This window comes from Thermobia domestica, chromosome 7, assembly GCF_964235325.1.
Source record: "Thermobia domestica chromosome 7, izTheDome1.hap1.1, whole genome shotgun sequence".
Lineage (NCBI taxonomy): Eukaryota > Metazoa > Arthropoda > Insecta > Zygentoma > Lepismatidae > Thermobia > Thermobia domestica.
Genome location: NC_137460.1, coordinates 83,544,827 through 83,556,994, shown reverse-complemented (window position 1 = coordinate 83,556,994; position 12,168 = coordinate 83,544,827). Strand labels below are relative to the sequence as shown.

At 35.0% G+C, this 12,168-nt stretch overlaps 1 protein-coding gene across 6 annotated transcripts in view; it reads right to left on the bottom strand.

The window, feature by feature from the left end:
• Pkn (serine/threonine-protein kinase N) overlaps positions 1-12,168 on the bottom strand; it is a 173,501-nt gene that overhangs the window by 69,860 nt on the left and 91,473 nt on the right. For all 6 annotated transcript variants that reach the window (XM_081764973.1, XM_081764968.1, XM_081764967.1 and 3 more), the window contains 3 exons: positions 7,718-7,805; positions 5,172-5,337; positions 954-1,152 (listed from right to left, as the gene is read on the bottom strand). In XM_081764973.1, the coding sequence (XP_081621099.1) occupies positions 954-1,152; positions 5,172-5,337; positions 7,718-7,805 (453 nt within the window). The remainder of the gene's footprint in view (positions 1-953; positions 1,153-5,171; positions 5,338-7,717; positions 7,806-12,168) is intronic.

Below are 12,168 nucleotides of genomic sequence, written 5' to 3'. Positions count from 1 at the left end.
TCTGCGACATGCTGACGAGGCATTCAGTCTCTCCGTAAACCTCTGCCAGCTACCGGTGCATTTCAGTCGCGATATCATGCTTCGCCCACAAAAATCGAATAACTGACTGGATTTCTTCGCCAGAACACTTTTCCAAATGAGTCGCCATTTGTGTTTACCTACAACTAGTGCCATAGGTGGTGGGTGGCTGAAACTCTACACAGTTGCCAACTCCATATATTAAAATTACCGCACACTCCTCATTCCTCTATAACAGACAAAACTCTAGAAATATCGGCCTTGTAAGCTTAGTTTCTGATCCTACCTCACAAAACTCTTAATTTTAAAAATACTAGCTTCATCCTAAAACAGTTTTGCTTATATTAACGACATCGAAGCTCGGATATCTCGGTTACACTTCGACATCGTTGAACGTTAGATAAATCAGAATATATCATGAATAAATTAGAAACAATAATAGAGTTACTAACCATTTCATACTAACCTTACGTCGAAAATAATTACACAGTATGATTTAGTAATCTGAATTTGTGACAAACATGTAAATATTCCCTATGACATCAAAATACACAGAGTAGTAAATTGCTATTAAAGAATAAATAGGTAAAATCAGGTTGGTTTAATTAAGATTTGATGAATAAAATGAGTAACAAATGTCTTATCGTGTGGGTAGTAGTTCATCAGTCTTTTCCACTTGACTAGTGGAAAACAAGGGTTCGATTTTTCGCCAGTTCAGCAGTCAACTATTTATCAGAAACATTTTACACTTTAAACAATTTATTAAAACATCTCTCCTGTCTTCGAATACTGAGATGAACGTTTAAATTACGCTATTTTTTACTAAATTTCAAAAAAACATACAGAGAAAAAGTGATCAATCGAAATGAAATCTGCTATTATTCTCAAGTGAATGCCTTTAATGGTTACGAAACACAACTGAGACACAAACTTACTTGGTTGCGGACTATCTGCCGATAAATGATCCTGACTATTTTGCATCGAAGGTATTGACCTCTTCAAAAGACGTCCCCAAGTTGCAACATTAATATTCATTTGATTTGGTCTCGGGAAATTCTTGCCTTGTTGCTTAAAAATCTTTCTCTGCCTCTGAAGTTTCGGTTTTCTTGTTATCATAGGGTTCAAAAATTTGATCTGAAAGAAAAGTAATCAGAATATTAAACACCTTCAACATAACAGGGTGTCTATAATGATATACCTAAGAGTAAATCCACTGACTGACTCACTGATTCACTCATCCACAGATCTCTGAGACTATTAGGAGTAAAGCCATTGGTAAAATGATAAAAATGTTTCCCTTGAGTTGTAGGCTGTAGATAAGATGGGGATTTGCGAAATGCGGCCCCTAAAAAGGAATGACGCGGCTTTATTATTATTATTATTATTATTATTATTATTATTATTATTATTATTATTATTATTATTATTATTATTATTATTATTATTATTATAGTTTCCCAGGTCTCCGAAACTATTAGTCACAGAATCTTCAGATTTTGTACAAACGTTCTCTTTGGACTCTTTAGATAAGATGGGATTTTTGAAATGCGGCCCCTAATTGAGAATAAGGGAGCTTGAATGATTTTTGCGCATTATTGAATGCCGCTCGCGCTAGATCTCCTATTGAACATAGATCTTTTAAATTTCGTACAAATATTCTTCTTGCACTTTTAAGTCGTAGCTACGTTGGGACTTTTTGGAATGTAATCCATATTTTTTTATTCTTTTCTTTGACGTTATCCAGATATTCGAAACTATTGGTTGCAGAACCTTGAAATTTCATGGAAGTATTCTCGCTGCACTCTCTAAACTATAGGTAAGATAATATTTTGCGAAGTATGGTCTCTAAGAGGATACGGGGCTATATATACATGTATATTTTTTCGCATTTGCCGAATATCGAACTATTATATATAGTATTTTGAAATTTTTGTATATATGTTCTCTTTATATTTTAGGCTGTATATAAGACATTATTTTGCGAAATGTGTAAGGGGGATTAGGAAGCTTGAATGATTTTTCTCCCTTTTTTCTTTTGGTTCGCCAGAGCCCCGAAACAGGAAGTGTAGAATATCGGAATTTTGTACAAATGTTTTCCTTACACTCTAAAATAAATAAGAAATATCTTTTCTTCTTTTTTCTGAAATGCGGTCGTATGAGAGAGGGGAGGTTTGAATATTTTTTGCCGTTATTCAGATCTCAGAAACTATTAAGCGTAGAACCTTAATAATAATAATAATAATAATAATAATAATAATAATAATAAAAAAAAAAATCCCACGCACCACATTGAGGAAGTAAATAAGGTTTACAGGTCAAAAGGGAACCTTGAACATTCCCTTCGACTAATATCAAATCTTCGGAACTCTTGGACACAAGAACTTGAAATTCTGTATATATGTTCTCCTTGAACCTCCGTTTAAGCCGAAAGTGATATATAGAATACTATGAAATGGCACCCCCACAGGGAAGAAGGGGGTCTCAAGACTTTCCTTCAACTTCTACCAGATGTATGGAACTCCTGGGTGTAGAACTTGAAATTTTGTACAAATTTGCTCATTGAATCCTAGGCTAAGGATAGGATGGTGTTTTACGAAAATTGAATCTAAAAGGGGAAAGGCGCTTGGAATGTTTTTCGCTGTTCACCAGATTATTAAAAAACCCTGAATGTAGGTACTTGAAATGTACTGAAAAAGTTTTCCTCAAGATACTCAATTATGGATAAGATAGATGCTTCTGTAGTTCGAGATTTAAGAGAGTGTAAAAAACTAATTGCCGCACTGTGTAATACCATTTGTGGTAATGGTTTTCGAGACGTCAAATACTCTTTCAGCTTCTGGCATATAACCATTAATTAACCAACCCCATAAATATTTTACAGATTTACTAACTTCTACATAAAGACGAAGACGTTTGAGCTGACGACCGAAATGCATGGAGAACTTCTCTATTTATTGGAAGTTATACAAAAATACCTACGATGGTGATGTCTGATGACTAGCATCTTAGACCTCATTCCTTTATGCTGTCACATCTTCGCGAAACGAACTAAATACCTCGAATTCTAATACTCGCTACTTGTGGCGTAAAAACAACCCGATCAGAGCGAGAAACTGGTTTAGACAATATTTCACTTTCCTAATTTGACTGATTGTAACTATTTTCTATAGTTTTCTATTCCAGTCTATAGTAACGATGTCGAGATGTATGTACAGTACGTTAAGAAGTTCCGTAACACCACCACTGATTATCCTCTATTTGGTGGCGCTGCATAATGGCTAATTCCTGGTATTAAAGTTTGGATTGAAAGAGCTAGCACGCTGGGTAGACATGTTCAATCGCAATTATTTTTCATCACAGACTTTCCACAGGGAGTCTGAAAATAATACAGAATCTCCCTCTACCAAAGGTCGTTTGAGAAGACAAAGGCACAATAATGTATCGGTGAGACATCCAAAGATTTCCCTAGAATATGAGCGAAGGGCATGGATACTGAAGCACGGTTGTTGAAGAGAATTGTCGAATGAGAGGTATAGCTTATCCTGTCTTGATGCAGCTATACCCAGTTTGACCCGGCTATACCCTCCCTTCTATACAGACGAGGAATGTTATAGCAATAAATTGGTGTTAGGAAGTTAATTATAACTGGAATTTACACTGGTATTTTGGTGACACGATGTATCTTAACTTCACAATGTATCAAAAACTATTAATCCCTTACCATAATTTTCCTTATATTGCCAGTATCATTTTGTAAGTCTGTAACATTACCTTTTCTGCAGAAAATAGCAGGCAGGCTGTTACAGTCATTTTAAGGTTTACATATGACTCGTCCAGTGCGACAAAGTATTTCCACTAGTTGCCCGCTAAATAATACTTGTAGAGAGGTCGACAATTGATGTGACATTCTGCAATGTGTTTTGTTAAGTGTGTGTGTGTGTGTGTGTGTTAATAAACACATTACTTTCGACGCTTCCCCAGCCCCAAATCACGATTAATTATGATCCGAATTGCTTTTAAAGACGTTTCAACATGGTTTGCAGTACCTCTTTACGTACCCTAGATTTTCTCTGTGCCAAAAGGATGAACTTTCCGGATAGTATTCGATGTAAAGCTCGAAGCAGGATGTACATTGGCACGCCACCTCTCGCCTTTCCTGCTCCTATTAACAGGCGCGCTGTATCATTCTTCGATACGTTAAATCCACGTTCCCTGCACATCTAGATTATGACACTGCATTTATTATCGGAATGCCGTTATTGAGATTTCATTACTTAACTCGAACGTTCACCGCACGTGTCACGGATAAACTGAACCCCAACGTATCTATACGACCAGTGCTGTCATTCATTTCACGCTGGGTGATGTCTATTATCATCTGTGAAAATGGTACTACATATCGAAAACCAACTACATATATGCTGATATTTTGTCTATCTTTGTAGATTTCTTTGAACAATAAATTTCACATTTGATTTATAAGAATAAATGTCTGTGTTGTTTTGTGTAAATTAATGGATAATAGCTCATTTCTTGACATTCGACTAACTAAAGGAGTCGTGGGAATTTGAAATAATATCAAAGATAATTCTTAAGACCGAGAACAAGTGGATGAGCTATTTGTTCACTAGATGTGTCAGACACTCCATTTAGTATATAAAAAACAACCATGTTAGGGTAAAAGTCACTCAGAAAAATTATACTAAAATTTGAATAAATACCAGTACGTGTAAAACTAATACTTTAGAGGTTATTCAGGTAAAAACTTTTGAATACTATATTAAATCTCAGCGTGCAATTAGACCATAATGAAACTGACTTTCATTAGTGAAAACGTATTTAGAAATAATTATTGACAAGCTTTAAAAAAAATCCATTTATTCTGTATGCAATTTAGAGCAATCATGACATCACAACTGTTAATTACTTACAGTTGCAATATTATTCAAAGTAAATATGAAATTCTAACACATACAGAAATTCTCTTACACTTCTTACTAAAATTTCAATCGAAACGAAACAATGTTGAATAGTTTACAGAGTACAAACTGAATTTTGAAGAAAGAAAAAAAAAAAAGCATGTAAAATTCCATTATTGGCACAGCTGATTTCAAGAAACGCATTCAACGTCCTGTGACATATTGTTTACTTACTTCTGCAAAAAGCATTCCCTGAGGCTCCAACTGCAAGGCCATTCCGTGTCGAACGTCGTCTATAAATTCTTCTAACCGTAAAAATTTGACAGCACAAAGACTACGCCAGTCGCGCCAATATATTCCGATTTCCAATTCACGTGATTTGTCTAGATCTATGCTAAACCTGAAACAAAAAATGAAACAACGTTAAATAAGGATTTAAAAACATTAGAAAATATTCACGCAATTTAAATGAGACAAAACTGCACTCAAAAACTCAAGCATTACAGTTCAAATCTTCGCGAAATTGCTTTTGCTTAGATTTCAGAGCAACATACAAATTATAACCTAAGATTTTTAAATATGGAGCCACATTCCATTGAAGGACGAAAGGACAAGGGTTACAAACCCACTTTCAAACAGTTTTGCAGGCATTCTTAACTACAACTTCCCTACACAGTTTTAAGTTTTACTGTAAACGTATTTTCAGTTTTACTATAAACGTAAACGTACTTCAACGTATTTTGTTGGAAAGAACATTCACGACACTAAATCTTTAAGCATGGTGGCATTATTGAAATGCAGAAACTCATGCTATATCCTATTATATTTATAAAGTATGTATCGTCAATAATAGCAGATTTTACAAGATGTCCACATGTACTCTAATTGTGTCATTTGGATGGATTTCTCTGCATATTATGAAGTACATTTTACAAAGTGGTAATGAATAACGGAGGTTATTTCGACTGGCCTCCACTTGAGAGAAATAAGCAAATATTATGTATTAACACAATACACACTGAATGACAAACAAATCTTACAAGAAATTCTCACTTACAAATATTTGAACTTCTGAAGAAAGGAGCAAGAGCGCTTTGTTCTCTACTGTTACTAGCATATAACATTTAAAAACTATACAATCTAATTTGAAATAGGCGGTGGAAAAATTGGCACTCCAAACTTTGGCAACAATAATGTTGGCACCAATATATGCAGAAACAAGAAATTTTGGCACACTCATCTACAACAGATACTTCACAGCTTTCTTTTAAGATACGTTTTCCTAACAAAGCAAGAAATCATAACTGCAACTTCTATTAACAAGAAAAACAACTAGAACAAAATGATCGCCTATTGTCTTTGTACCCACAGTTTCAATAAAATATTTTGTTAGTTTCTATAACCTATAATAGTATTTGCAGTGTTGTATCTTCTTACAATATCTCTTGATTTAATTTTCCAAGAACTATGCAGATACGTCTGGTAGAAATATTCTGTTCTCTTACTTCCTCTAGTACTTAGTTCACTTAGTTACTTTTCTAACTAACTACGGTTATGTCCTTTAGGCTAAAGGAGACGAATGATTATGAAAGAACTAGTGAATTGAGAGTGTGAGAGGGAATAGGAAAACCTACGGAAACGTTGCCCAATGCCAATTTACATGGCCTGGAGACAAACCAGAGACCCCTAGCTCCAGAAGTGACCGCTCTACCACTGAACAACAGTTTACCCCTCCATTTAGTTACATTTGGGCTAAAACTATATTGGGTGGTCAGAACGCTAAAATAAGATCTAAATAAAATATTACAGAGCTTTCTGGGTCTGTGGAGGTTTCTTGGCCGTGTTTATGCAAGTATTATAATTCGAAACTCAAAGCAGTAGCTACACAATCCACTGTAAGTACGAATACGATTCTGAAAATTTACAAAGACAACAACAAAATATTTATTTAGATTTCCTCTCTATGAAATTAAAAGATGTAACTATCTAATATATATGACTAATTCGAGACATACACTTCGATACTGAATCTACTTGGTTCAGAAATAGAGTGAGTTCATTTTAAAAGAACAAACAAACAAGTATATTTAAAATATGTAATACTGTAGTACATACAGCATTGCCACTACACTGTGATTTTAATATAATGTAGTAACATATTTATACTGCAAGTAACTTATTTGTTGTTTCATTTTGTCAGAAGCACTAAAAATGTATAACACACAAAACATTTGTAATAAATAGGAAAATGATATCTGAGTTTTACGTCACACGATTATGCCGGTTAGGCTAAAGGAGACGGTGATGATGAGTAACGAATGAAATGGTGGAATGAAGAAAGTGGGAGGAAACAGAACCCCGAGGAAACCCACGCACACGGTTTGTCCCCCACAAAGTTCACTTGGTGGGGGCTGGGACTGAACCCGGGACCCCAAGCACCAGAGGTGAACGCTCTACAACTGAGCCACCGCGGTCCCCTGTAATAAATATGAAAAGATGTAATAATAAAAGTGACAAATATTAATACATGTATGATATAAATAAATAAAAATTTAAAAAATATTTTTTCCCGATAGTTCAGGGTTATTAAATAAATGACTAGCAATTCATTTCCTTTGAAATATTCGTTGGGTCAAAATCACCCATCAGTCCTTATAGATAGGTAAGTTATGCTGATCCTTTAGGTGTTAATGGAGATTAGAATTTCTTCTATTTTGATAAACGTTAAAAAGACAATGTATACTTTCCTAGAAGATTGATTACTTGAATCCATTACTTACCTCTGATCCCAGGCCTGCTGGGAACAAGGTCGCCAATTTGTCTGAGCAACAGTTTGGTTGTCCAGTTTTAAGACTGCCATGATTTCATCTGCAAAAAATAAGATGTTCAGATGTTTCTCACACTGAATGACAAAATGTTCACTTAATAAATTTTAATTTAATTTATTGTAATTTCTCAACAGTCAAAATCCAACTATAGCACCATATCCTATACATACATGATTGACTTAACAAATATATAAGTGATAAAGTAAATGTTACGTAAGGATACATTCTGTTTGAATAACACGCACAAAAATTCTAGGATTATCGCTACACAAAGTGAACTATAATTAAGATAAACAAATAATAAATTACTCTATTAGTAGTACAATGAAACCTCTCCATAACGGACACCAATGAGACATTATTTGTCCGTAAATTGAGAATGTCTGTTACAGAGACGTTACACAAATTTAGATTACTTGCGACCCATGTGGTACTTGTATGCAATATATAGTAAATACTTTAGTTATAAAAGTAAATACAGGCTAATATCGAAATAACTGTTCTCGGTGTTCGACTTATTGAGGGAATGAGTGGGAACTTCCCCCTCTGTAAAGAAATAGAAGTATCGCTGGGAGATGTATTTATACGGGTGTGTGTTACAAAATATAATATCTGTGTTATAATTTTCTTCTCATATAGAGGTATAAATTCTATTTAAAATTCCTCAATTTGCTTACTGACTATTGAAAGTAACCCAGTAAGAACCAAAACATTATTATTAAATACTGGAAGTGTAGACAAACCCAACCCATCATAACGGTTTATGAATTTCTTGAGGAAAACTCTGCAATACCTGTCTGTCGTGTAATCCTGCAGACACTAGTTTCTGATCAAAATTTTTGTACCTGCTGGATCAGTTGAAGATTTATTTTGAAACTGCAGAAAGTATTCTCTGTGCTAAATAATATGAGCTGAGGATAACTCCTAACCTATTATGAAGTTGTTATTAAAACGCTGAAAGTAAAAGGTTGTCCGTATCCATAAAAGGAAGGTTTTGTACCATAAAAATACACAGAGTTCCCACTCTTTTTCCCGAAATAATTTCCAGGACGTTTCAAGGACAAATCACCGATTTTCCATGACTCTAACACAGGAACATATAACAGGATTGCAACTATAGGTTCAAAACTCTCAACAATGAAATGAAAAGTACAGCAGCTCATGCAGTGAATATTAATGCAAGTACGTACTAATACACAATAATTAAATACACAAAGCAGAGCGTAATGTGCTTTTTTTGTGTGGGGGGGGGGCTCCCAACTCCCCTTATAGCCACCCGATCCACCCACCTCCAGCACATGTATTTTCATTCTTTCTACAATAAATTTTAATTGTGCACCGAACAAATTTACAACCAACGAAAATCTATTTTTCGTACATGGCATCTTCATTGCGAGACAGTGTGATAGATATAATTAGGGGAAAAAAGGAATTTTATTGCAAGTTTTCCAACTGATTATGGATTTGTGTGATTTCCTTATCTATAGACATAATCTCATATGAAATTTTACTGAAGAGTATGTAATGCGAACATAGACTGATTGTGTAGGACTAATACAAAGCACAGTTTCTGGAGGATAGTATTAGCGAAGACAGCATTCAAGAATGGGTTGACAGACTATTGGATGAAAGAAGAGATAAGTTCTCCCAGCCAACCACTCTGTTGGGAGAAAGAAAGACCAACAACCACTCTGGATTATGACAAATTATTATGCAGCACAAAAACAGGAATAGCAAACAAAAATAGCAATTCATCAAAATCTTCATTATAATTATGAAAAATTTGACATTCAATTTTTCTTTAAATTCCAAGGACACAAAATCAATTCAAGGACATTTCCAGGTTTTCCAGATGAGTGGGAACCCTGAATACATATGTTTTTTATCAGAACGAAAAAAGTTTGTCTGTATTATGGAGGTGTCCGTTACGGAAGGTCAGTATTGGACGTGCAATTCTCTTACCATTATTATCTAGTATATAAAAATGAAACGGATCTTGTGTATTAACAAATCACGAAAAAAAATGGCTGAACGGTTTGAAATGAACCTTTTAATAGTTATCATGTACCTCGAACTGGGTTTTTATCATGTTACTTATATTAAAATGCGTATCCTAAGGGGAGTGTAGATATGTCGTAATTTATGCGAAAACTTTATCATCATTGATGATGACTGGAATCGTCACTGGATCGCCGAGCAATGACACAACGTTGCATAGTCCGATAGATCTCGATACTGCCTTCATCACGTCGATGGCTAGGTCAGAATCCGCCGTCTCCAGGGCAACACTGCTTGAGACATGCACAGTAAGATGACGACAGATCATTAGAGACACGATTTTATGGTAAATAAGAATTCGTAATTTCGTTCTAAAATTATGCGTAAAGCGGGATACAATCAGTGAATAAAAATTCAATGTAAGAAAACTATCTTCCTTGGAAATTACAATTAGTTATCTTTTATTTTACCTCAATTTCCATTCATCAATCATCATGACATGAGCTCATGCATGACTATATTAAACAATACTTGAGTTTTTTAAAAAAGCAACACTAAGCATCCTCATTGAACAAAAAGTTGAAAAATGTAAAGTTCTAGCTAACTGGCCCACCATATGAAGTACAAGGAACAAAATTTTAGAAGTACTATTTGCACCTTGAAAAAATTATGTTGTGATAATTTCGTGAGATGCAGAAAGCTGAAATAGTGTGAGCTGGGCAATGATGAAAATAAACCTGTAATCAAAACATCTGAATGGAAATACATTTTGATTCATTGATTAGATTTTAACGTCCTTTGTCAGCAGCGTGGCTATATACCGTAGGACGGGACCTACTGTTCAAAGTGAGCTTCGAACCATTACTCGAATTTCTAAGCGAGGCTTAAGCTCCTAGCATGGTCTGAACCTGCAATCACGCGCCAAAATGAGCTCTAGCTATGTGGCCAGAAGGATTTATGAATACAAATACACGTCACGTCATTTTTACGCTAAACAAAATCAGCGCATATAAAGAAAACACGTGTAAGTTTTCACTACTAAGCGTTTACTTACGTCAAGTACGCAGAAGGGACAAGTAATGGTAATGAATAAATCGTGAAAGCGTCGAAAAATTGTCACTTTTGCGTAAATTTCGTGGAATATCGAGACTTGTTGCAAATTTCACTAATTCCACACAATTTCGCGTTTAATCGCGAGCGTTATATGGCCTAACAAATATGAATATATATATATATATATATATATATATATATATATATATATATATATATATATATATATATATACAACATTTTCATACAAAACCGATACATTTCGCGTTTTCGCCTGTCACCAAAAAATCGTGTCTCATTGGTAGCTTCACTATGATTTGGAAAACCTTCACATGGTCATCCATGGGTCCAGCAGTATGTGTGAAGTTCACCATGATGGCTTCTACCTACCATCATGCCACTACTGCTAATCATGTACTTCCATTCATGTCAGCCATATTTTTAACTGGAAACTACGTATTTCAGCAAGCTAACGCTCCCTGGCACAAGGACAATGTTGTACTGCAGCGGTTCGAGGAACAGTGGTGAATTTCACAAGATGCAATAGCCTCCAAACTTACCCTATCTTAACCCAATTGAACACCTTTGGGATGTCACTGAACGTTAGATTCGAAATCATCGATCTCCTCCGTGGAATATACAGAAATTAAGCGACTTCTGTGTGTTGGGGGCAATGCCCCCTTATAGCTCCGCCCATGCCTCACAAGCTCCTCACGCAAGAAGCATTAAAAACACTATATAACATAAAAACTGCCATCAAAAATAAGCACGTATGTGTCCAACATTTCCAAATTTCAGGAATTAACGCGAAAAGGGACAGTTTTTGTAATTGGTCACACTGAAATAGACTTCACTTTATAAAAAAATTCTTTGAGCGCCTAAAATTTGATTTACCTTTATTTATTAAAATGTGCAATACATATGGAACCGATCTCATTATTTCTTACTGACAACTCAGAAATGGGACGAGAAACTGAAACAAAATCTCGAAGTCGAAACTCCCTCACTGAAACAGAAACGTACAACCTGCTTATTCAAAATGCCAAGGTGAACATTCATCTTTCTCACTATTCTGTGCGCAGCAATATCACATATTTTGCAGCAAATACAAAATTGTGTGTTTATACAAAAATCAAAAATAAACTGACAAGCTAGGTTCACCAGAAAGAATGAATTAACATTTTGCCTGTAAAGACGCCTGTGACTATTACTGATTACAATACAGAGCAAGAGAAAGAAATATATAAGGTTTGGTAGCCGATTTTGTTGACAGACCATCACGTTTTGCTAAAATGAACAAACCATATATTCAAATCTTATTTGAACGTATCAGGATCACTACAGCGGGGGGG